The 27,308-nt window shown below is 38.8% G+C and overlaps 2 protein-coding genes across 3 annotated transcripts in view; both read left to right on the top strand.

Moving 5' to 3' along the window:
- Window positions 1-10,587: 10,587 nt before the first annotated feature.
- Window positions 10,588-11,801, top strand: LOC117791821. Of its 2 annotated transcripts, none has more exons than XM_034631713.1 (2): window positions 10,588-10,680; window positions 10,770-11,801. In XM_034631713.1, the coding sequence occupies exons 1-2, from the start codon at window positions 10,672-10,674 to the stop codon at window positions 11,616-11,618; spliced, it is 858 nt and encodes a 285-aa protein (XP_034487604.1). In that variant the 5' UTR covers window positions 10,588-10,671; the 3' UTR covers window positions 11,619-11,801. The 2 variants fall into 2 exon arrangements, with proteins under 2 accessions (XP_034487604.1, XP_034487605.1); XM_034631714.1 differs by having other exon boundaries at window positions 10,657-10,680; window positions 10,848-11,801.
- Window positions 11,802-22,033: 10,232 nt separating this feature from the next.
- The window catches only part of LOC117792477 (dynein heavy chain 17, axonemal), a 32,737-nt gene continuing 27,462 nt past the window's right edge, over window positions 22,034-27,308 (top strand). The window contains exons 1-7 of the mRNA XM_034632639.1: window positions 22,034-22,219; window positions 22,291-22,815; window positions 22,957-23,045; window positions 24,139-24,792; window positions 24,848-25,133; window positions 25,645-26,123; window positions 26,179-26,678. Of these exons, the coding sequence (XP_034488530.1) occupies window positions 22,034-22,219; window positions 22,291-22,815; window positions 22,957-23,045; window positions 24,139-24,792; window positions 24,848-25,133; window positions 25,645-26,123; window positions 26,179-26,678 (2,719 nt within the window). The remainder of the gene's footprint in view (window positions 22,220-22,290; window positions 22,816-22,956; window positions 23,046-24,138; window positions 24,793-24,847; window positions 25,134-25,644; window positions 26,124-26,178; window positions 26,679-27,308) is intronic.

Here is a 27,308-nt window from a genome sequence, read left to right as displayed (position 1 = left end):
AATACTTGAGATACTTATTGTCGTTGAATTTGGAGTTGTTGCTGCTGCTGCTGCCACTTGTATTTGTTGTTGCACTCATTTTCGCTTGGTTTGTTGCATTTTCACAAAAGTTAATGAAACGCACAAGTGACGAATTTAGTTTTTACTTTTCTTTCAAGGATTTTTGGCTATGTATAATTAAATCCTAATTTGTTTGCTCGCTTAAGCTTGTATGTAGTAGAATGCGGGCTTGCTGCTTGCCTCTCTGTCTTTCTGTCTTTCTCGCTTTCTCTCTCTTTTACCCCTTTTAATCACCAAACTAGTTGCCACTTGCGGTTAATGGTGACAATTTTGCTCACACAAAGTAAATACATTTTGAGATTTCAAGCGTAAACGGAAGCTGTATGTGTGTGTGTGTGCAGAGTATACATTTGTATGCATGTGTGTATGTGTGTGTGTGTGCTTGCACTAATGCGCCAACTGTTTTCGCTTGAACGCCTTTTAAAATTTCAACAGGCTGCGACATGAAATGAGCGCGAATCGACGCGATGTTATGCCAACAGGCAGGCAGACTCTCAGCAGCGGCCTTTTCAATAATTAATTTCGGTTTTTATCAAAGCAAAAACCAACACACACACACACACATACATGCTTGCACATGTGCGCACTCTGGAGCTTGGCTGACTGACTGAATGCCATAGCTGACTGGGGAATTAGACGACGCGACGCTTTGGCAACTGCCAAATAGACAACGACAACGTGGCAAGAGCAACCAACCAATCGACCTGCCCCAACCCTCAAGTGACTCACCCTCTTGTCAACGCTGCGATGTATACTATAAAATGCTATGAAAAATTCAATGTGTTCACATTTGATTTAAATTTCCCTTTTTCACACATAAGCGCTGCTTACTCGAATTTTGTGCGATATCAAAGTAAATTTCACTGTTAAATCGCGTGGCAAATAGTTTTCCAAAAATAATGACAAGCCAGCAAGACAGAAAAAGAGCGAGAGAGAGAGAGAGAGTGAGAGAGTATAATATTTTTCTTGCACAAAATTTGGTTTATTTCTGGCAATCATCATGCATAAATTATGAGAATGCGGAAAGTAGCATGAAAAATGTTTAAAGCAAGCCTGTTGGATAATAATGACGATGAGAATGATAATGACAACAGCTGCTTTTGCCTTTTATAAAGCGATAAATGAAAGAGCTGCGCAAATTCTATCGGTTGATTGAAAACCAAAATGGAATTAAATAAATACGAGTACGCAGATAGCTTGCGATGATGGCGGCAATGTTGACCATGTTGGTTGTATTTGGTGTATTTGGTGTATTGGCAGTGCTGCCAACGCACCGCATTAAATTTGAGAGCACGTAAATCGCAGGCCATTGCGAGTGCGGCTTATTTCGCTGCTGCCACAACGACTGCTTGCCACCGTTTGTTGCCTTACGGCTGCTTTATGTGCGGCCCGCAGCGAGATTTACATTTCATTTGAGTGGGTTGCAGCAAACGCCGCCTGATGATGATTTTGGCAAGGTTTACGATGCGTTCGCATCGTTTGAGTCGCTTGAATCGCTCGAACCACTCGAATCGCGAATAGTCATCGTTGTCGTCGACAGGCATTGGCTTTTAATAAATTAATAAAAAAAAAATAAAGAAAAAAAGAACTCGAGCCGCAGTAAAATGCAATAAAGTTTTACTGGCAACTAGCGAAAGCAGCTCAACAACGGACTGTGAAAAGAATCGTGGCTTGGTAATGCAAAGAGTTTTGAGGTTCATTAGCCGACAACGAGTTGGCAATGAATTGAGACACAAATGCGATTTAAAGCAATCTTCATTTACTTAAAACTGACTGCCAGTTGCGAAACTGAGTAAGGACAACTTGATCAAATGTACAGTCAAGCAGAACATTTTTAACAAAGCGTCTTCCTAGTCTTAGAAGTATTACTTTATTTAAACTAACTTTTCAAAATTATGTATTTTTAATAAAGATACATACATATGTAATGATTTGGAATAGAAGCAAACGTCAAATACATTAACTTTATCTTGCTTAAATCGTTGTAATTTGGAAAAATATTTACTACAAGACATATATTAAATTTATTGTAAGAAATACAATAAATAAAAGTAATCTAAAAAAAAAGCCATTCATATTTTATTTTTATCAGAAATCTTACGTAATTTGACAGCAATGTTTTGTCGTAAAAAGTTCACTCACATTCAGTAATTATTCTTCCTAAACTTCCAACCCCTATAAAAAGTTAATTCAATTTTGTTATTTATTCGACTCTATGTACTCTTAATATTATTGAACTGGAAAATCGATTTTATTGCTGTTGTTGTTTTGATCCTAACTTTCCCTTATTTTATGTAGATGGAGCACACAATTATGTTTATGTATTTTAATTGAAATATATGTTGAATACATTTCCTAAATAAGTAACATTCATTCAATTAGAATTTAAACCTCAGTCAAGTTTTACCTTAAATGCATTCAATGTTTCTACTAATGATATGCTGCTAGTGTCAATGCTAAAACTACTCTACACTAGACTACAATACAATTGCCAGCATGTGTTGTGTTATGCAGTGGACAATCGTATAAACTAAAGCTTACGTTTGCTAGTTAAATGCACAACACGCATACGCAGCGTATGCCAAAGCAAATTAAATGTATTGTTCATTATATGTTTTATCTCTCTCACACTCTCACTACCTCTCTTACTATCGCTCTAGCTCTCAGCTGTGTATATATGTGTCATAATCGTTAAACTGTTTTATGGTGTTGCCATAATTATTCTATTATTAAGTAGCAAAACATTTGTCATGCACGCAATGTTGGCCCTATTATAATAGTTGTTGTTGTTGTAGCTGATGTTGATGTTATTGTTGTTGTTGTTGCTGTTGTTGTTACAACTGCTGCTGCGGCTGTTTATAAGTGATTAAACGTAGCCAACATTTGGTAAGCTGAAATGCGCCTTAGGTCTATTCTCACTGATATCCCTGATTGTACATATACACACTGTCTTTATGTGTGCTAGTGTGTGTGCTTACACATGTTGGCAAAGCACCCAAACTATTCAAGTGTGTGACTATGGGCGTGTGTGGTTGCTCTGTGTGTGAGTGTGTGTGTGAGTGTGTGTAGAGGACACTGAATGCTGTTAAACGCAAACTCAGCCGCTTGGCAAATAAACATTTTAGCAAATTTACTGCCAACTGACAGCTGTCAGCTTTATAACCACCATCAAACAATGACAACAAGAACAAGAGCAGCAACAATAGCAACAACAACAACAACAACAACAACAACAACACAACGTGGACGCTGGCAAAAGGTGTACATAGACCGCAGACCTATTTGCAGAGGGAGACAAATACATAGACAGCAACAACTAAATACACTCGCACACAAACACACACACACACACACACACGTTCAGAGACAGCTGAAGTGGCAAGGCACACAGATACACAGACACACACATAGACTGAGCAGCCAGGTAGTTTTTCCCTCCACTTAACACTTCATTGAAAAACCACTCAAAAAGCCACTTTTGCAACGAGTGCGAAGACCTAAAGGGGAAAAGGCCAAGAGGCATACTACATAATGCCAACACACACACACACAACACACACACTCACATACTCATAGGTATGTGTATAAATCAACTATTTGGCCTGGGCAGCATGTTTGTTGTTCGTTTGTCTCCTGAACTAATATTATTGCAGCCAGTCTTTGACTTTGACTGTGGCCATCGAATATCTGGCTAATTATGCTAGAAACATGTCCAATCTCCAAGACAAGGCTAATGAAAATTGAATGCATTCTAACTAAAAGCAAAGACATTCCAGGAGTTTATTTTGATGCCGCTCAAGGCATTCCAGCCTCAGGCAGAGAGCGAGAGAGCGACTGCTGAAGCAGTAACTGAACCAGGTTGTCCAGTGTTTACCTTTGACTGCAGTTAATGCACAAATTGTTGACATTTTCGCGTCCGTCGAGAGGTTTTCCCTTTATTCCCTGCCTCCTTTAAGCTTACTGGAATGCTTTTCTCTACTGCGCTTTTAAGCTTCAAGTTCTTGGGGTTTTTTCTCTCAGTTTACGCACTTTTTTTTTGCATTTACTTTATGTATATTTACTGGTTCACATTTTCACAAATTGCATTTATAAAATGAAAATAAAAAATATGTATTTATGTATACATAGTTTGCTGCTCTTGGTCGCCTTTTAAGCTGGCCAGCCACTGTTGGAATCTATCGCACAACTGCCAGCTGCCAATGCATTTATGTATAGAATGTGTCTGAGTATCTGTGTGTGTGTATGTGTGTGCGTTTGGTGCATGCTCCGTGTTATTGTGTTGGCCAACCCAGTTGCCATGCCAATGAGGCGGAGTGGCCATTTGAAAAGCTAAAACGCAAAACCAAAACTCACCCACACTCAAATGCGTTAGCTGGCCCTTTGCGTGTTGTGGGCTCAGAGTAAAGTTAACAAAGTTTTGGCGGCTTAATTGGGTTAAATATTGTGCTTTTTATTGGTACTCGTATCGTATTCGGCTTGGGTAATCATGGCCATAGCACACACTCATACGCGTATATATGCCAAGCCGATTCTGTTGATTGCTGACGGAAAATTGAAATAGCAAACTGTCAAGTTCATGAAATGCAAGCAAAGAAAAGGAGTTAAAAGCTGACACTAGCTGCTTTAGAACGTTTAAATTTCAATTAAGCCAAAAGCCACTCAAAAACACACACACACACACACACACACACATACACTTTTAGCCCGTTACAGCTCATAAATTCCTTGACTTGTGTCAGGATACTCGTATGTTAGCTGAGCCAACATTTTCAGTTACCACCGAATGCCGAAAAGTTTCTCGCTGTGGCATGTCAAGAGCAGCAGCAACAACAATCCTGGCCAAGGCGTCGTCCAGTCAGTGGAGTGCCCCAGAAATAAACTGCACACATTGCAACAGTGCATTTGCCACACACACACAAATCGAAACAGCAGCCAGCAACATTTTGAGCTGCCGCATAGCAAATGGAATATGGGAGTTTCACTTCTTTTAATTAAAATTGCTCTCCGAGTGTAACTGCATTGAAGCTATGAGCCATGTGTCTTCCAAACTCGACTCGGGCCTTATCTGCAAACTAAACTCAACTTGACTCAATGCAACTCGACTTAATTCAGAGTCCACATATGCGTGCATCGGCTTATGTATTTATGCAACTGAGCTTGGCACTTGTTCCGTGGGTAATCGTACTTGTTGATGTTGTTAAACCCTGTACTAAGCAAGTTAAAAGGGGTGTTTAAATTTTTTTAAAAAGTTGTCAGAATTATTTTATATTTTGTTTAATAATAAATTATTTTTTATTTTAAGCACTCTAAGCACAAACTACCTAAAGCATTTAGAGTATCATATAAGGATTTTGAACACGACAGGTTTGTCATATAACAGATTTAAGCGTGACAGTGTAAGAACCGAGTCCAGCTATTTCTAAAACTGAAGTTCTTACTATGTGACAGGTCGGCAACAGTATCTAGAAAGCGACTTTTACAAAATAACAATTTTTTTTAGATATAGTACCTGTATATATTTTATTGCAATATATCAATATTCTTTATTTTTTGGAAAAAGCACATGGTTTTTTCACAGTCGAGTTAGCTCAACTGCTGCCTTTTCAGCAAGCTGTATTTGTTGTCGTTGTTGCACCCGCACTTGCTCGAATTGCATGCCACTTGCCTTGGGGCATGTTCAGGTTTCTTGTTTGTTTCGGCTACCCACATTTCTCTATGCCCTCCACTCATTTCGGCCTGTCAGCTTGTCAGTTGTTGGCTCATAAAGATGGTGATGACAGCCTAGATTGCATAGGGAAAGGGGTTGGTGGGAAGGCGAGAGGGGGCAGTCGACAGGTGCATGCATCGCAATTTTGTTGTTCAAATTATGCGTAAATGCCTGACTCTTTCCACAGTTACTTGGCAACTCAACAGATCTTATGATATGACCATAATTGCCTCAACTAGTGGCCAATTTTAGTTCACTTTTAGGCCGAGTTAAGGACAGCTTTTTACAGCCTAAGTTCTCAAGTTCTGACTGAGTAAAGTTAATCCATATTTGGCCACTCATTCACTATCACTATGTCTCTCTCCCTGTATTTCTCTGATTTGATTTTTGGTGTTGCATAGCAACTATATACACAGACACACACTTAAACACATACAGGCACAGCCAATATAATACGTACAAGTGTAGTTATTGCAAAAGCTTATTAGTTCGAATTTAATTCTCTCTCCTTTCCTTCTCCCACTTTTTCTCTCTCTCTCTCTCACTCTTCCCCTCACATTCACTTTCAATGCTGTATCTGTATCTGCTCTGCAAATTGAACTTAATTGAAACAGTTGAACGTCGAGTTCAGCGCAGTGCAGCTTAAAGATTAATTATCCCCAACATGTGCACATAAATAGAAATACATCCACATATGAACTCGTATATACAGTGGAACTAAATGCAGTCTCAAATCAATTATAAGGCCAAGTGTTGATTTCAGTTAATTGCTGACCCTTCAGCTTAACTTCAACCTCGTGCAAAACTATAACATATTGAATGATTGAATAATTAAATTGTACTGAAGATTACAAATTTTAAATGATCTTGATTAATTTCACGTCTTTAAAATGACAGGAAATTCGCTTTGTGTCTTTAACTTTCAGGTGCACTCACAAAAGAATTTCATTTCAATACAATCACAGAAAAAAAAGCTGGTAAAACTCAATTTCGAGTTGGTTTATAGTGCGTGACGACATCAAAAATAGTTAAGAGCATTGAAAAGCTTTTAGCTTAAATGCGCTGCCAGCTGGACCGTGCGACAATGCGTAAAAAGTGTTAGCTGCCTTTTGCCACTTGCCACATGCCACACACAGACAGCTTAAGCCAAGCCGCATTAATGCAAGCTAACAAATACTATTATCGATTTAATTGCCATCAACTGCAACTACAACTTCAACTGCAAACTCGCAAATATGCCTCTTTTAGTGCTCAAATTTTGCGAAATTTATAGCATATTTTTTGGGGCAACTTCCAGCCGCTAAAGCTTAAATTGTTTACCGATTGCGTTTTTTTATTGGCATAAAAATACTGCAGCTTCCACAATAAATATGCTCGGCATAAGTATGTGTAAGTAAAGTTTTATGAGCAATAAATTTTATTAGCATAAAATTCGAAGAGCGCTGTTTGAAGATTTTCGGCCGCTGGCCAGTTTTGTAGGTATTGCATACATCTTTTACTTGGTCAAAGTTTTTCAGAAAAGCTGTCAGAAGGAGCTGAAAAATATAGTACGGTGCACGGCAATGTTTGTACGGCGATTGAAATACCAATTATTTCTTGTCCGTGTTGAAATTCGCAATACATACTTTAAAGGTTTTTTCTTTCATATAATTTTATTTCAAATATTATGCACATTTAAATGTTGAAGATTGTTTTTTTATGCTTTAACTTACCGTTTAACTCAGTTGCTCAAATTCAAGTCTTTCAACTTAATTTCGTCCAGTGACTGTTACAGTGATCCCTCTGCAGTTGCATCCACTTGTAAATGCAATTAATTGCTTATCAATGATTGCGCTGGACAAATTGCTGCTGCTGTAAGTGTTGTTGATGTTAGGCTTGTGATTTCAGTTGGTCAGCAAATAGGAGTGCAAATAGGAACGCATTGAAAGCACAAATGTCAGCGAGTAACTGAACACGGGTTTGACCACAGGACAATTTGCTGACCGAGTCGCAACTGAAAGGCGACGACAACGCGACACAAATGTTGGCCAGCAAATGAATTTGGCTATGACTTGGCATTTGTTTTGCCCCAAATGGCTGACGCTCAGGTGCGATGAGGCATCACGTCGCGTTGCCTGCCAACTTCAAATCCAAACTGACCGCAAAACATTTGCAGCTTGAACTTAATGCCGCAAAAGGCAACGCGACGACGCTGGCAGCGACGTCAACTCTAAAATAATAACAATAAAAAAAATCAAAGGCAGTAAAAACCAAAAAAAATAAAAATAAAACGCGCATTGAAAGCAGCCAACCAAATGCAAATATGCCAGAGTGAGTGTGTGTAGATGTGTGAGTGTGTGTGTGAGTGTGTGTGTGAGTGTGTGTGTGAGTTGTGGGTCTTGGCCCAAGGGCTTGGCATCGTTGCAAAAGAAATTATGGCCAAGTTGCTTGCGTTTGCCGTTGTTGTGCTAATTTGTGTTTGCGGCTTTTGCACATCAAGCGGCAACTCTGGTCGTTGTTGTTGTTGTTGTTGTAGTTGTTGCTGTGATATTTGTGTGGTTCGGTCGGTCAGCGCGAAAAATGAAGTTGACCTGCTTTTAGGCTGGGCCTTAACTAAGCAAACGCGTCTAAAACTGGAACAAACACACGCACACTTACACAGCTGAACACTTCCAAGCAAATTTACATAGGCTCGGGCCAAAGAAATTATGCATGCCTCTGTTGCTGTTGCTGTTGCTGTTGCTGTTGATATTGAAATGCCAAGCATGTTGAACTTTATGCCGCCCACTCGAAAGCCAAGTGAAAGCAAAGTAGTAGACGTGAAGTGAGTTGAAGCCAGAGGCAAAGCAACTTTCACTTTCAACAACAATCGCCATTTTGCAGGCCATAAACACGTAAGGCACGAAAAGCAAACAAAATAAATACTCTAAGGCAGAACGACAACAACAACAACTATGTGCAAAACTAACTAAGTAAGCAGGTGCTTTTGCTGGTGTAAGTGTATGTGTTACTATTTGGTATTTGTATTTGTATTTGTATTGGGAGTGCAGTCGCCTTGACGAAGTCACAGGAAGTCATTACAGCAAAAGGGACCGACTTGAAAAAGCAGGCTAAGAGTAACCTTTGTGGGTCAAATGTTAGCGCTGGCTAAAAAACGAGCTGGCATAACTGTGTCAGCTGCCTGTCCCAGCCTGACCTGACCTGGCCAGCTGGCATTTACCAAAGTCAAACGCATTGACCAAAGCGGCCTCAATTTTGTTCAAAATATAAATCAGCTAGCGACTAGAACTTGGCACAAATCCATTAACACTCACATTTGTCGCATGCAAAGCAAACGTAGTTGAAATCTATTTGCCTACAGTTGGCCAACATGCAACATGCAAGTAAGCCAAGCCCAAACCAAGCCCATGAAATCAGCTGACGTCTATTTGTGGCATGTGAATAAAATGGACTTTTAATAAATTCATTACGATGGCACTTTATGGCCGCACCACGCCCTTTACTTTTCACACAACCCCACTGTGCACTGCATTGGTTTAATGCATCTCCTGACATTACGTATACGCCCCGTACATTTATGGACAATCAACTTTACGAGCTGGTCCGTGCTTGTGTGTGTGTTTATACCCACTGTTTATTGCCGCTCTGCACTTGTGCTTGACTTTTCTAAGATATTTTCAAATCGAAGTTGTGGGTGGTGCAAGTGGTTGTGAACGTGCTCCTTGTTATTTTATGTGCATCTAAATGGAGCATTCATAGCTCTTCAAGTTGAAGATAAATCAAATGACAACAAACTGCATCTAAACATAATTTGTTGCCATAAATGTCATATTATAATTAAGTTTTCAATATTCAAATAGCAGAAAACATTAGACTGCAGCTATCACAAACATTCAGTTGCTAAACTTTATGTGATTTTCAAAAAGTTTGTCTGGAACTGTTTGAAATGCTCTCAACTTTCTAATAACTTTGTTGGCTGACAAATTAAAACATGCTTTTGCTTTGCAAATTAAAGAAAATTTAAAACAAAATACGAAAATACTGATGATTTATAAATATTTTGAGAATTTAAGATATATTTTTGCAAATATCAATTGAAATCTATTTATAAATCTGAAACGAGACAATAAAATCCGATAAACATTGAGTTCATTTTTGAGAAGGAGAAATCTTAATAGATTTATGGAGAACAAAACGTAATTAACTTTAATTCTTTCATAAGTGTAAGTGTACAGTTTGCTAAAAGATTTAAGTCTTGCACTTTAACAAGCTGTCCCTCTTTCTACTTTGTTATATTTATTATTACATTTTATTACAAACCCCAAAAGCCTTATATAAAAATATTAGCGAGGTATAGTGTGGCTTATATAGTAACTCAACTGATGGCTATTTAATTAAGCCATTTCAGCATCGGGTCTAATAGCAGAAAAAATATGCGAGCAAGGTCAAAATAGTTAAAAATGTGTGTTAGCCGAAGCAAAGCAAGGCAAGTGAAGCGATTGTATCTTAAAATGAAATAAATTACAGCGCACATCGCAATGAGTTGACCCAAATGAGAATACGAGTAAGTAGGCAAATGAGAACGACACAAAGAATAGAAATCAAAATGAAAATGTCAACAGAGAACAATGAGGGAGCAGAGAGAGAAAGAAAGAAATCTGAACAGTTACTGCCAGCTGATTATCGCTAATTGCGCTCAAGGAAATTGAAATTAAACGATCCAAAGTCAGGCACGAAGAGAGTAAACTTAAATATATATAGTCACATTATGTTGAAATGAATTGCGGCATTAAAATTGAACTGGACAAGGTTGAAGTAGGCATTGAGGTGAATGTCAGCATTTTGTTTATTATATTTAAATTCAAGATGTGTAGCTCAGATCAACGTCTCACTCTGAAGAAGCAGCGGATTAGAACTTACTTATAATGCCTGAGGTAGGCTATGAAAATGATTTTATTTGTGAACAAAATTAGTAACTAACATAATATTACATCTATTTCATTCACATTCGATACCTGACAAGGTTAACAAAATTTCAGTTCTACGAAAAATGTTCGGTTTCGATAAAAAAAAGACCACTAATTCGTATATTGTGCCACAGAATTCGACAGTGAAATTGGAGCAAAAGCAAACTGGTGTAAAGGAGCACATTGCCAATCTTAAAGAGAATCATTACGAACGCAACAATATGAACAAGTGTCCGCACTGCGAGAATATGGCCAAGAACTTTTTATATTTGGAGAGTTTAATACGTAATAACTGTGACAAGAACCAGAAGTGCAGCCTGTGCCAATCATCGCTAAAGTATCTTCAGTATGTGAATCGCAACATAATGCAGGTTTTTGGCAACTTCGATTCGATTGTACAGGCTGCACGCGTATTCTCCACTCAGGCACCGCCGACGCCCAAATACAGTGTTAAGAAGCCACAGGAGCAACAACAACTACCAGTTCGGGCACGGGGCGGTGCCATAGTTCATTCACAGAAGAGTGCGAAAACGTTGAAGTCTGTGAAATCGCAGAAGTCCAAAAAGTCGCTCAAGTCGATAAAAGCATCCAAGTCGGGCAAGAGTGTGTCTAGATCGAATAAGAACAAACGGAAGACTGCTATCAAAAGCCATACCAGCCATGGAAAGATGGTCCTCAAGAGTAAATTCAAGTCAAGTCCGGCCAAAACAATCAAGCTGACCAACCAGATGAGCAAGGTCGTACGCAGCGCAAGTCAATATCAAAACTTGCGCTCCATACACTCCAAATTGACCAAGGCCAAGAAGCAGAAGAAGCAACGTCTCCTACCACCACCAACCAGCATCAATTGGAATCTCCTAAAGCGCAATTTGCCCCATCGTATCAAGCCAATTGGCATCAATTAAATCGTAATCGACCATCAAAAACCGCATCAGCTACAACAACAACAACAACAACTGTAAATGAAAGCAAGAACAACATCAAGCTGATATTATGCATGCAATTTGAGTGACCGTTTGATGCTACTTAAACCTTTTGTTATTCTATCAAAATTAGCCATTGAAATTATACTTTTGTTAACTGCCAAATTATTTAATTTTTACATCAATTTTCAATTTGCAAAGCTTAACCAAACTTTTGTCAGTCTTCGCATTCGCCGCTGGCTATTTAAAATATTTCGACCCAAGTGTCACTCATATAACATATTTATGCATATTATTTTGACGCGTCTCGCAATTTGCATAATTTGCTCTTTTAGTCCGGGCCTAAAATCTGCTAAGCGCGTTGCCCACTTTTGTAATTTTTGTCAAACTTTTCACCAATTTACCAGAGACCTGTTCATAAATGTTGCATTAAGCTTCATTTGAAAGGGATATAATTTTTGGACGTTGTGTGCAACGATATGGACATTACTGTCAGACTAATTTTCAAGAAGAGAATTGAGTTTCAAAGTGTATGATATAAAATATCAGTCAATATTTAGAAAGTTTTTGAAGGTTCACTGATTGCTCTATTTTATATCTAATTAATAATGATTAAATCAATATATTAATATAGTAATAAGTAAATACTAAATGCATAGAAATAGCTTAACTGAAATTTACATTGAAAGATGTACTAGATTTGATGGCAATGATAGTTAATAATCGGTCAATTTATATACCACATCCAATAGTTATTTCTGTTATTTGTATGGTATCTACTTGTCGCATACTTACAGCTTAGCAATTTTAAAGCATTTTTGCCATTTGTGTTTTGAGTTGAATTTTCAAACAACAAGAAAAATTTGTAGGTCTGTTTGTTTGGCACAAACGCGTTTTTTTATTAATTGTGGTAAATATTATTTTTAATTCAAGTGTTGACAAACGCGCAATTAGTGCTCCGTTTAAAAGGGACAACCTCAATTTTGCACTGGTTGTGTGTGTGTGTGTGTGCGACACAACCAAATATTTTGTCAATTTTAATTCAAGCGTTGGGTAAACGTTCCGTCTGCTTCTCTGTCGCTTGGTCTGCCGGAAAGCAGCTAAGCAGATTTCTAACCCAACTGACTTTTTGGGCCGCGTCCGGCAGTTTGACAATTTTTCGCACAGCGCCCTCAAATATTTCGCATACGCAGCTGTGACCCCAATGGACGACCCAACATTTGTTTTTTCCGCCGCTGACCATGTATGTGTGTGTGTGTACGGTTATGTGTGTGTGTGTGTGTGTGCTCGCTTCGATGGCCATTGGGCTAAAACTTATTAGACACGAGTGTATTTAGCGCATATGTGTCTGGTTATGTGTAACTAACTGCGGGCCACACTCTTTGCCACACCACAATTCGGGCAATTCCAGCCTACAAACAAGTATACACACACACACACACACACACACTCACAACCCCACTCACTCCATACAGTCACAATGTATACACACGCATACAAATAAATCGGTATGCCGTTAAGTTTTTTTTCAATGCTGTGTCTACAGGGATTTATAAATGTGGGATTATGCAAAGATATAGTTGGTTCAAATGAGATTCAGCTGCTCGCTTGAGTTTTAAATTAAATTTATATTTAAATTTTGTAAAGTTTGAAAAGAATAGTCTATTAACCAGCTAATAATGACTGCACTGACCATTACCTGGACTATAACAGTTAACAAATTTAACTGGAACATACAGAAATCACTTCAACTTTAGTGTACGCTCTTGTAAGTTTATTTATCAATTAAAGATATATTTATTGTATGAGTCATAACAATATAAATTTAGTGACTAGTGACTAGGAAACCAAAATAAACTAAAATTAAAATAAAAAATTAAATTTAAGATATTTTTTATATGTTTTAATATAAGATTAACATGTATTGCATGAACATTGACGGGAGAAAATAGAAAACATTATTAAAGACGGCATTAAATAAACAAAATAATACGAAATAAAATATACTTAGGAATATATTAAATACTCTCACTTAATTAATGCTTTTCAAACACTTTCCATACTTTCTCTAACCACACTTTTCGGGGCATTTACAGAATCGAGAAAGCCTGTTTGCTGCATGGCAGCTGCTGGCAGCGGTTTTTTGCAAAAGGAATAATATTTTCCGAGTCAAAACAATGTTGGTAGACCCCAAAAACAGTGTGACGCTGATGTTGCCGCACAATTCCTTTGTAATTAGATAACGCAACAAAGCAGCAACATGGCAACCACAGCATTTCCGCCTGCCTCGTCTCGGTCGAGCCGCTTGACCAGAGAGAAAGAGAGAGACAGGATGCACCCAAAATAGGTTTACATAATGCCACCCTTATAGGACTAGGGGAGTCATCCCCATCTGTCCCGCTGCACTCGACGTGGTAACTATTTTCCGTGCCATTTTGTTCATTTTCGTGTTGCGTACAATTTCGAAAGCATTTTCTGATTGTTTTGCAAAGTCGCAACATTTACCGTTGCCACTGCCAGCATAATTAGCCGCCCATCACGTGCACTAAACCGATTCAACTGCTATTTGTAAGCAAATTTCGCACTACAAACGCTTCAATGCATTTTTAACCGTTGCAAGTTTCACAAAATGGACAGAAAACTTGTTAGCTAATATATATGTATTTCTTGGCCAGGCTTGTAGAAGAGAGAAGATGAGAAAGACAAATAAGAACAACAATCTAGGACTGCTTAAGTACTCATATCTTAGCGGAAGCTTCAAAGTTAACTATAATATATTCCCCAACTTTGCTGTGATTATCATACATAATCATAATTATTGTTCAGCAAAGAGTAGTAAGAAATAGTTTTTATATGGCGGAATAATTTGTGGCCTAACTATTAGGCTAGCATATGTATTGTAAGAGGGTATACAAATAGAGGAAAATATAAGTTACGCAAAAACAAATCTTAACATAATAACATATTATTTTTAGCCTGGAAAATTTGAGTAAACTCTGCACTGAAAAAAAATACCAACTTCTTAAATAAAAAAAAAAACATTCATCTTAAATATTTTGTTCTTAAAATTAGAACATTTGAAGACCTAGTCCTAATACTAAGAATATCAACCTAAAAAATCATTTTTAATTTTTTTATTTTTTTATTTGTAATTTTAAGAACATTTGGTGTTAAAATTAGAGCTTGATCTTATTTAAAATGTTCTTAAATCCAAGATAAGTTTTCTTAATTCAAGAATTTTATGTTCTCGACGCATTTTTGAGATAAAAATTCATAGTTTTGAGACCAAAATCCTGATTTTAGAAAATTTTTTTATCAGTGTAGTCGCTGATTACTTGATGAATAATGAATTTTATAGCGTTGCATTGCAGTTCATTCCAGATAAGTTAAATAATTATCAAAATAGAGAAAGGCAGATCTAGAAACATAGACAGTTCGCTAGCTGACACGGACCTTGACTTGGCTTCTTAGCTCGCTTATTCCTAGCTGACGGATGTAAGCTGACAAAGTACTGATTAGTTGATTGGAGATACGAGAAAGCACGCAAATATATCACGCTTAAGTTGTTGTGCACTCGACTCGACCAGGAGCAGTGCATTGGTATCTTCACCTGGCCATAATTAGGTGCTCATCGAGACGAGTAGAGAGAGAAAAATAGAAGGAGACAGGAAATAAGGGAAGCAGTGGGGCACTGGCAAACAAATGACCCACAAGCTGAAGATTTAGTGTGCTATCATGCAACTAAACTTAATATTTCACGTGCATTTAACCTCCGGGTTTAAATGTCGTAATTTTCTCATTGGCATCCCGAGTTCCGTCCTCAGGCATGGCGCAAATGTTTTACTGTCTCAAAGTTTGTCTCAATTACGTGCGTGCCAGTCTGAGACTGAGCTCGCTCTAAATATTAAGACTACGAGTATGAGTCCAAGTCTGAGTATGAGTACAAGTGTATGAGTCTCTCAGTACGAGTATACTGAAGTTTTAGCTCGCCTTTGGTCTGTCCCTCTTTACCGTTTCTCATTGGCAACTTTTTAATTAAAAGTTTCATCCGAGTAATGGGATATTTGCAGTACGAAATGCGATGTCGACCACGACGATACGAAACCATGATACCATCCGTGATACTTGCGAAATATTTGTGGGTGTCTTCGTCTCCGTCTCTCTGCTTGTTGCCTTTACCACTGTCACTGCCTCTTGTGCCACTTTTGGTTGACTCTATTGGTTGCAAGTATCTAATTGCCAAAAGGATTTGCCTTACATAATGTTACGCTGACCCCCCCACCCCCCTCCCCACTCTCCATCACCACCATACACAATTTTTATTGGCCGCCAAAACTTTGCCCAAACTATGCTCCCCCTTCCCACTTCTCTTACTCTGCAAAACGTAAGCCAAGTTAATGAGGGGCTAACGTCACGTGCGCAATTAATGTGAAGGCGTTTTAATTAAGGGGTTACTAAAGATCCAGCGAGTAAATGTGCTTGGAAAAAATTGGAACAATTGAATAATTTTATTTAACTTTGATTTTTAAAATATTATTGATTAACCTACATATATGTGATACTTGCCAACTAAAGTAATTGGTTTGTTCGTTTTGCTTCAAGTCGTAGTTTAGTTTCACAACTGATTTTTCTTTAATTTTTTAAGCTTAAGGTAAATGATTTTATTGTAATTTCTTCACTGTTTTAAATTCAAGCATCAACAGGATTCAAACTATCTTTAACTGTCTTTTTAATATTAACGGAAAATTAACATATGTATCAGGCTAAACCATTATTCAAATGTATTCTATAACTAAACTTACATTGCCAGTTTATTACATTTAAGAAAACAACTATGCTTAAACACAGAGAGCAAGCAATTTGGCCCTAAGAGATGACTGTGTGCAGTTATAGTCTGTATACTCTTAATAGCCTTCAAGGACAACAATCACAACAGCAGAAGTGAAGAAGTGCAGATAGATGTATTTACGACTGGATCAGTCCATAAAGTGGGAGATGTAACCACTGTACCCACCACTATTGAGGGTGTTGCCTAATCGCTGGCGGATGTCCGTTCAGAAAATTTGCTTTCATTGTTTTGAGTTTGTACGAGAAGCGATTCTCTTTTGCCTTTTTGACATTTCAGAGTCCTTTTTATTCGATATATGTTTGTGTGTATATGTGTGTGGGAGCCTGTGTCTTTCTATGTTTTTGTCGGGCTGCATTCTTGTCGAGTTTGTTGTCAGCATTCCCTTTCAATTTCCTCATCCACTCGAACTAACATCCTTCCGCTGACTTGTCGTCAGGACCAATTCAACAATGTCTGCCGCTGGTCAATCGCCAGGCAGTGAATCTAAATGACAAGGACTGCCAGTCCGTTTGTCAATCAATTGTGAATTGTTTATTGAATGTTGTCGTTAGGTTGCACACAACACTACCACCAAGAATCATATTTGTTGTTGTCGTCGTTGCTGCCACAGAGGCTAGCATTTGGTTTCGTTTCAATATTGGGCTAGGACTAGGCCAGCAGCAGGACCAGCACTACGACTAGGACTCGGACAGTCGCCATTCGGTTGTTTACACTGGCAATGGAAACGGCAACGCTTTGCTTTTTTTTGCTCAGGCTTTTTAATGGAAAACTGTGCACTCATCGATTTGTTGATGTTAGCAACGCTTTGTCCCTTTTTACCGCATACTCTTACCGAAGCATACGAGCAGTTTATCAGCAAAGTTGTTAAGCAGTCAATTTCGATCAAAACTTGCATATTTCAAGCAAAAATTACTCCAGAATTCGTCTAACGTGCATTTCGGCACTTATGTCCTCCAATTAATCCTATCAAAGAGTTACAAACACTTTCTTACTTTGAGAGCTCTAAACTATTTTTGTTTTTTTAGAGCACTATTTAAAGACTATTTATTTACTTTCTCATCTAACGTCAACTGAGGCAATCGACTTTGTACATTCACTTAAGCAATATAGTATAATTAAAATTTAAAATAAATTTTTAATATAAAAACTGTGAAATATTCAGTTACAACTTTTGGGGAAAACACAAAAGACTTAGTTGAAGAATATGTTTAGGAAAATCTACAGTTTTTTTTATACATAAAATGCAAGAGTATTTAAAGTTAGATTGCCTTACCAACGATTGTCATTTTATTGAATGCTCTGTCGCATTACTAATACGCAGTGTGGTCGGTCGCCTTAAATAGATACTCCCAGTGCTCTCATAATCTTGCCCAAATGGATTTTACTCGAATGAAATAGTGTTGACTTTCACACACACACAAACGCACACATGCAAAATGAAGGCATCCTTAACAAATGCACGAAATGGCTTTTAAACGAGCGCGACGCCGTGCAGTCTGCCAGACGACATCGTTGTCCCACTCCCAGTCCCTCTCCTCCCTGTCTCTCTGTTTCTAGATTCTCCAAAGCTGCCGTTGGCATGTGATGATTTGTTCGCACATAATGAAACTCATCAGCAGCTAGGAGTTCAGGCTGGTCAAGGGGTTGCCAGGGTGAGTCCAAGTATCCTCCCTACTTGGAGCAATGCGATTCGCGACGTGGCGTGAATTGGCTTGGCATAAATTCAAGAAAGAAAAGACACTAAATATACGTATGCGACATGCTCGCCTTTCTCTATCTATCTATCTCTCTCCCTCTCTTTCTTTTGCTGTAGTAAAAGCATTTTCCAGTTTTCAATTTTTCATGGCTCACTGCCGACTCTTAGTGAGATATACTTAATTTGAAGTGAACTCGAGCCATCAAGAAACTGCTTTTAAAATCAATTTTACGTTTATTTTTCTTGGGTCTTGTGGTTTTTTTCTCATTTTTTAGGTTTCCCTGTTTCTCTTTCCTCTTATTTCACGGCTTTTCTTTTAATGTTTGACTTGGAACTTGGTCACTATTTATGCACATATTTTTCAGTCCTCATGGAGCCACTTTCGCATTCAAAGAGGACAGACAACAAATAGCCGTGGAATAAAAGACTGAAAAGGTTTCCACAACAACTAATGTTACATAATCTATTAAAATGCTTTAAATGATAAATTAAAAAACATTTATTTTTGATGCAAAGTAATAACAACAGAGCAATGTCAGCCGAAAGGTAACAAAAATTAAAGTTGAGTGCAGACAGTTTGAGCAAATTCATTAAGAGCACTCAGCAATGCTTTGCTTCCCTTGCTAGCTATATGTTAGTTGTGCTACAAATACCGCAACAGTTGTGGCTGCGCCACGGAAAATGAGGGCAATGCATTTTTCCCGAGGGTGCCACAAGCGCCAGGAGAGAATTGGCGGAAAAAGAATGGGAACATAGCAAACTGCCAGGCGCTTGGTTTTGATGTGACGCTGATATTTAAAAGTGGAGTTTGAGCATCAAAGTTAAACAGTGATCCGGGCTGTCGTCATCATCCTACACACTTGTCATACCCTGTATGAATAACCATTAAGAGGTCCATTGAGTGCAACAGTATAAGCTCTATGCACTCAGCTACAAGGCAGCAGTTAAGCTCACTTGAATCACTGCAAAGTAGCCTCTTTGAAGTGTAGAGAATGTAATGTTTAGGGATTGACTGCAGGGCATCCTATAGCTGAGCACTATTCAACAAAGTAGCAAAACGAGCTATACCCTGTGCCCATTGGAAAGAGGCAAGACAAGGTATTTTAAGTTGCGGCAAAAATAAAAACACAGAGTTTTTTTGAATTGAAGTTTTTTTTTAACAAAATTATATTATATACCTTCTGCCAACGGATTTAAACCGCTTTGGCAGATGATCGTATAGTAAACTCCGAACTTATTTTAGAATCTGTTTTAAGCACTTTAAACTTTCTTCTTCTTCTGCAATTGCTATTGCAAGTTCTGGTATGTTTTTGAACAGATCGTAGGGTATCTTACAGTCGAGCACACTCCATTGCAGTGCTTCTACTTGTTTTCTCTGTGTACTTATGGTAATTGCATAGCATTTTAAGCATGCTGGCAGCACTCACTGCTGCTGTAGGAGCTGATGTTGCTGCTGTTGCTGCTGTTGCTGCTGCTATTGCTGCTGTTGCTGCTGCTGCTGCTGTGGGTGCTGCTAGTGCTGCCTTGTGAACTGTTGCTGCTGTTACTTGACACATGTCAGTCAGTCACTCAGTCACTTACTTTGTGTGGAATGGCTTTGGCTTTTGAGCGTGGCCAAGCGAAAGGCTCAGAGCCGGAACGCCGCCTGCAATCCGGCTGGCATAAAGTCAACTTTATGTGTATGCGTCTGTGTGTGTGCGAAACATAAAATGCACTTGCTGTTGTTGCTGCTGCTGCTTCTGCTGTTGCTGCTGACAACAGCAATAACATAGCACTTAATGTTTGTATGTGTGTGTGTGTGTATGTGTGTGTGTGTGTGTGTGTGTGTATGTCTTTATAGAGTGGTCATTGCTGGCAGTTGAAGCATTACAAGCACATTTCTATTGCATTTTAGTTGAAATATTAAATATTACGCATACGCCCAGTTGACGCTTTTTATGCCTTGAGCTCATTGAAAATGGGCAAAGATGGGTATAATGTGATTGGCAGAATGTATGTAACAGACAGAAGGGGGCGTGGCAGACCCCCCAAGGATATATAATCCATGTCCGTCTGTCCGTCTGTCCGTCTGTCCTTCTGTCCGTCTGTCCGTCTGCTTGAACGTGTCGATTTCAGAGACCATGAGAGCTAGAGACTTTAAACTTGGTCTGCAGATTCCTAAATACCATATGCAGATCAAGTTTGTTTTTATTTTTAGATCGGACCACAATATCATATAGCTGCCATAGAAACGATACGTCGAAAATTACGTTTTCAACACCTGCCAAAATTCAATAAACTGTTCAAAGATGCGCCTCCAGTTCTTCTTATAGTCACCCATTGAAACTGATTTGAATTTGACTGACAAAGTAACATCTCATTACTTGCATTTATATAGAAGAGTTTATAGGGTCCTTGGGCCTTGTTGTCAATCGATAGAGAATTAAATATTTATATTCAATATTTATATATATTGTATAAAAACAGGGTTTAGTTTTACTTTTCCATTTCATTAAATAGCAGAACTAGAAAAACGTTTATAGTTCCTCACTTAATCATTATCTAGAGGAAGTTTAATTTGCCCTTTCTTCAGACCCACATCTGTTGGTTACACTCAATACCTTCATTATATTCAGGTTATGTAAGTGCAACTAGATCTATAATTAAGCCCTGTGGCCATTTTAAATCGATATAAGAGATATCTCAACCAATCTGACATGCATAATAGCTGATATTACACATTGGTATGTACAGATCAAGTTTCTTTTTTTTTTTTTTTTTTTTTGGATCGGACCACTATTTCATATAGCTGCCGAGATTTTTTAGATGTTTCAACCAATCTGATAGAATGTGAACTGGTATTCTGCACTATATCATATAGCTACCATAGAAACCATCGGTTTAAAATCTAATTTTAGTACAGAGTACCTGGGCACAGGGTATCCCACTGTCGAGCGTGCTCGACTGTAGCCGCCCCCCACTTGTTTCTCTTTCTCTTGGTCAACAGAAAATATTAATTTGCATATTTTTACTAAAGTCAAAGCGACGGCACAGATTTATGGACTGTAACCAAAGCTGTCAATCGCGGCAAGGCTCAGGCTGATTGTGCAACATCACAAGTAGCAAGTTGCCGTTGCAAGTTGCCAGTTGATGTTGAGTTGTGTGTTATGTGTGTGTGCGGCAAACGGAAATTGCATTTCGCTTAGTTTGTGAGTTCAGCTGCAGCAATTAAAGTCAGAACGACGTACAGTGGTTCTTTTGGGTATTTTAGCACAGATCAGTTAATAGCTTTATAAAAGAAAGTTAACCAGTTTAATTTTAAAGACATTTTTGTGCAGGGAAAATATAAAAGTTTGTAAACAATAAATTTAAACTTTTTTTAAAATTACTTAGACAAAATCTAAATATATTGGCATTATTAAAGAATGTAAATTAGGAATTGGTCCAAACTGTCCACTGTGCGACGGTCGTTCGGTCCGTCGGGTTGGCGGGTCTGTCATTAAACTTTGCCCATTGCATTAGAAAGTGGAGCTCGTCAGGGTGAGAGAATTCACACATTTTAAAGTATTTTTCGCTGGATGCGAATTAAAGTTTGATCGATATGTGTGCTGCGGTTGGTGCTGGCAAATTGCTGCAAGTGCTGCAAGTGGTGCACGACCAGCCTGCTCTGGCATTAGATTCCATCCGACTGCGGGTTAAAATCATTTCCACGCTGAACGCATAACCAAGTTGCGAGTTGTGAGTTGCGAGTTGTGAGCTGCAAGTTGCTAGTTGCAAGTTGAGCTGTTCATTTCAGCCCATTAATTGATTCGTTTGCTTTGTGGCCGCATTTGTTGCTGCATTTGTTGCTGCTGCCGCCGCTGCTTGTTGACCATGTCCGTATCTGATGGGGCAGCATTGGCCAGCAGCGATGAGGAGGCAATGCCCGTTAGCAGCCATCCGAGCGCCCATCGGGACTACAGTGATTCGCGGCTGGAGCGCGTGGCCAACTACACAACGACCACAATGCGTCTGAAGCCCGACAAATGGGCCAAAATGATGGCCAACGATGAGTTCCGGGTGAGTTCGTGCTCCCATACAGTTATAGCTGTATTCATAGATTAAAACTGATTCTGCAACTCTGCTCCCAGTGCATTGTGTTGGACTGGTTGCATGGAAGAAGTCGTGTATTGGTCATGACACTCAGCTCTGGCAGCGATCTCGTGCCGCGTAGCTGTGTGAGCGACTTGTATTGCAATTACATGTTGCAAGGCAATGTTCAGCGTGCCACCGTGGCTGCCACAAGCGATGCCGGTGGCACGGCCGCCGCCTCCATCTCAGCCACAGCAGCCGTGGTGGCAGCGGCAACGACAACGGGTGCACTGCTCGTGGCAATGCCACCAGCTTCCTCGAGCTTCACCACATTGGATGGAGTGCCGCGTGGCAAGTGTGCCTACTTCATACGCCACAATCTGGCCGTGCCACTGACAGCCGACAACTTTCAGAGTTCGGTACTCTATGGTGACTTTCCCGTTCACAGTAAAATCGAAACAATGTCGCTGCTGTTCGATGAAGTGTTGCAGCCACTGTTGGAACAGGCTCAAGGACATTGGCCAACGCCCGTACGCAAGGATTTGCAGAGTCGCATTAAGGACGTCCGCAACGCTCTAACCGAGGTACGTCCATCTTATCTCAGCACATTAATCCAATCGAGAGAGAGAGAGAGAGAGAGAGAGAGAGAAGAGTCTCTTCGCTTAATTGGGCAAACTTTTCATGTGTCTATAAGCGGCATTTATATTTTATTGTTATCCCCACAGATTAAGGGCAAAACCAACAATCGCACAATTTTATCGTTATTAGTTTCGCCAACAATCGTCGAGGCAGTCGCCATCCAAGTCGACCAGGGGTAAGTACAAGCTCCGACATAACTTTTGATTCCTTCCATCCTTCCTCGTCATCATCCAGTCCATTGTCTTAAGGACAATTATTTCATTGCTCTAGGCATTCACTTTTTGTTTACGTATACGCAAATTGTTGGCAGGTTTTTTAACTTTACACAAAATTTCAAATTTACTTGTATTTTGTATTTTAAATACCAATTACCAAATATTTATCACAACTTTCAGGAAATTCTAAAATGTATAAAAAATTTGATTGGTATTTTTCCTATTTTGGCATATTCTTTTAATTAAATGGCAATAAGACTAATTGCCAAAGCAGAATATCGTTTATATAAATAAAAACACAAGCTAGAGAAATGCCAGTTGATGTTGCAACATCTAAAAATATGAAGAACAAATACTCAAATGTCATAATTGAAATTAGTCTTCAAATCAAATAAATGTGGGTCAATTTTGTACTCAATATGTTATAGAAAGCACAAGTATCAGTGCAATGGTCGGGTATGCTAGGTTAATATATACTCTGTTTCCAAATTTTAGATCTGAGTCTGCAAATTAAAACTATTAATTGAGTTGAGTTAATTGAGTCAAATCTAGATTCGAGCAAGTTTAATTCACAGACAAGGGGATTAAAATACAAAATAATTAAATAAATATATGTTAATACTTAATAAATTGTTACACACTTATCCTTACACTCCCAAAATATATTTATTTGCACTAATTTAATTAAAAACATTTATTAAAATTCATGTATTATACCCGCAATATGTCAAATAGTTTCCTGTATAACTTTCGTAATTATTATCAGGTTGCAATTAGTTTTATAGGATATGTATAGTAAGACGAAAGTAAAACACAAAACTGTAAAAAAGACAGCATTTTCCATTTTAAAAGCTTTAAGACACCCTTTATTTTATACAGGGTATTCAACAAGAACAAATAAAAGTTAGAGAGTGAATAATAAAGATTCGAGAAAAAGTCAAGTACAAATGTCTTAAGAAATAGGTCAAAAATGCACCTATTTTTTTCTCTTGTTTAAAAATAAAGTCTAATTGCGCTTGATAAAATTGAATAATTAGTATTTAATACCGATAGGAACCTTAGACCAGCGATGGATCCAAAGTTTCGCAATGTGCTCGAGGAGATGTTCATTAATTGGACAACCCAAATGCATGATATTGTTATGGAGCGTTCCGAGTCCATCGGTCTGACCGGCAATCCAGTTGCAGCCACAACATCGATGTTGACCTCGAAGCATCTTAATCTGGTATCGCTGCCACCTCAGGAGATTGCATTCTGGACGAATCGCAAGCTGAATCTGCAGAACATTTATGAGCAGTTGCGGGAGCCAATGCACAAGACGTTGGCCCACATTCTGGAGAGGATTGAGTCAGTATATTATGAGCCCTATGCCAAGGCCTTTCGTCAGCTATTGACTGCCTGGATGGAGGCAAAGGATGTCTCGCTCTGGTTGCAACCTCTGTTGCGTCAAACGTCCGCCTTCAACTCGGTGCAGTTCAGCAATGGGCAGGAGTTGATTGTCCCCATGGTGCATGTGCTGCATCTGATCTGGACCAATGCTCGATTTTATCGAAGCAGCCAAAGGATGAGTGTCTTGTTGCGTTGCATTTGCAACATGCTGGTGCATCGTGCTGCCGAGGACTTGGAATTCCCAATGCTCTTTCAAGGCGATGCCGACGAAGGTCTGCAAAGAATCAATAAAACTGGAGAAGTTCTCGAGTTCTTCAAGTAAGCATGTCAATCCCATAAAAGCAAACTATCCTGCAACTATCTGGCTTCTCAGACAGCGTACACTCGAGTACAAGGAACGCTATGCAAGCAGCCAAGTCCTGTTACCGGCTTTGCCCGGGTCAACAACTGCTTCTGCAGCTGCATCCCCGACTCCTGACGACCAGCAGCAGCTGTGGCGCTTCTCAAACGAACAGGTGTTTGGCCAAACACTTGATGGCTTCCTCTTGCAACTCTCAGAGCTGCGTCATGTCTTCGAGGCGGCAGTTCAATTTCAGCAGCTGGAGAAGCTCGAAATTGGCGGAATTCGTGGTAAATTGCTCACTGAGCGTATCAGACAGGTAATTGAAAAATTACATTTAGAGGGCAAAGTTCGTTAAAAGTTCAGTCGGTATTAAAATGTCACTATGTTTATCTAATTTAATTTTTTATTTAATAAATAATTTTATTCTTGCCCTTAAAATTTTATGTATTCAAAATTAATTATATAAAAGTTTCTACAATTATTATAAATTTTTATATCTGTTTGTAGCTTAGTTTTTATTTAATAAAAGTGAGAAAATTGTTAAACAATTTTATTTGTGTTAATAAATATATATAGATATTTGAGTGAGTCAATTTGTATGGAGCAAAAAAGAATGCAAAAGCGGTTATAAAAATCATAATCTACGATGAAATCTTAGAGGAATTTCCCAAGAAATTATGGAGAAGTTATACCTATTACATATGTTGGTAACTGTCTGTTAGTTGCAACTTACCTCGCGAAAAAAATCGACCCACTCTAATTACATCTAAATAGTTTTCATATCACTACAATTTCTTTTATTTATTTATTTTCTTGCACTTTCACAGATCTTTAATGAATTCAAGGTGCTCTTTGAGCAATGGACAGATGTGGACATAGATCTTACAGCTCCGGCAGCGCACAAATGGAAGTGCTTCAAACGAGAACAAGTCATCTTCTTTGGTCGCATGCAACTCTTGGAGCAGAAGTTGGCCACGGTTCTCCTGCAGGCATTCGAGCAGTGTCACAGCTGGATGAATCTCCACAAGCTGACACTCATGTTTGGCTGTCTGCTGCAAAGGAGGGTTGTCCAGGTGGAGCTAGTGCGTCTACTTCCACATATACTGAGCATCTACCAGGAGGAGCTGCAACAGCTGGAGGGGGGTGTGGCAGATGTGCTCGTGGACTTTCAGATACATGGACTGGCGGCTTTGCCCTTGGCCGGGAACTTTCCGCCCATTGCAGGAGCTATGATGTGGCTGGAGCAGCATTTGCATCGCTGCGATGAGCTCGGATCGAAGGAACTCACACAGCTCATACAGACATTGTGGGTAGTTCAACATGCAAAGCTTGTCATCATTTTAGGGTCTATTTTTTTTTAGATTGAGGCAGAAATCGGAGCTCATAACGCTGCCTGTGCAATGGGATGCCCTGTGCTGTCGTCGCAATATTCTGACCACCAAAATGTGCAATCTACAGCTTAAAATCTGGCACAATTGGCAGCAGGACATTCAAAGACTCATTGCTCAGGGATTGGCAGAGCCCGTCCTGACTCAACCCGCAGCTGGTCAGGAACTGCAACCGAATTTCGCCCAGGCTTTGTTCACGCTGCTCAAGGAAACGAAATATCTGCTGGCTCTACAGGCTTCTGGCAGCCTCTCATCCCAGCTCTTTCAAATGCCCGACGAGCTGCTCTCGTTGTATGTCCAGAAAGATGCCTATTGGCAGCGTCGCATTCGTCTCATCAAAATTGATGAGTTCTACAACGGCATTCGGACAGGTCAATGTGCTCAGGCTGAACTGCAGCTCATTTCCGGCGAGCTGGCCACAATTGATGCCCAAGTGGCGACTGCTTGTGCACAGTTGACCTGGTCCAGTTATGGTGAGTGAATAAGTATTCGAAAATGCTCTCACACTTTTTAGAGTCAGGTTTAATTGTATCCAGGAACTGTAATCATTGTAAACTTATTATAAATATTAATAAGAATAAACAATGTTTATTTTTAATTTTTATTGATTGACTTACAATATTAAGCTTTACATCTCCAAAATTATTCATATTTTTGAGCAAAAAAATAAAATAAAACACATTAAATAATAGTAGTTTCCTGATTAGTATTTTTTCTTTAAAAATCAAAAATAAAAATCAAGTTATAATTAAGGCTGCAAACCTCCAAAATTTTGTTAAAGGATCCATAGAGCAAAACATGGGTACGGTTCGCGAATTGGTTTATATACCCCCTCAACCCAAGGCTTAAGTTCGAGCCTTGGTTCACTTTTATAAAAAAAATAATTTTTTCGTTTTACATTTTTCTCTACATTTTGAACTAATTCAATTAAAAAAAAAAAAATGTTATGGAAAATTAAATTTATTTGAAGATTTAAATATTATTTATTTTAATCCGAAGTCTCAAATAATTGCGTAATATAAGAAAACCATTAAATTTATGTAATAATTTTTTTTTTCGAACCGAACCTTTAATTTAAGAAAGCGGTCGGCTTAGGTTCGGGT

This window comes from Drosophila innubila (genome assembly GCF_004354385.1).
Source record: "Drosophila innubila isolate TH190305 chromosome 3R unlocalized genomic scaffold, UK_Dinn_1.0 2_E_3R, whole genome shotgun sequence".
NCBI classification, from domain to species: Eukaryota; Metazoa; Arthropoda; class Insecta; order Diptera; family Drosophilidae; genus Drosophila; species Drosophila innubila.
The sequence above is the reverse complement of the archived record's forward strand: the minus strand, read 5'-3'. Positions and strand labels throughout refer to the sequence as shown.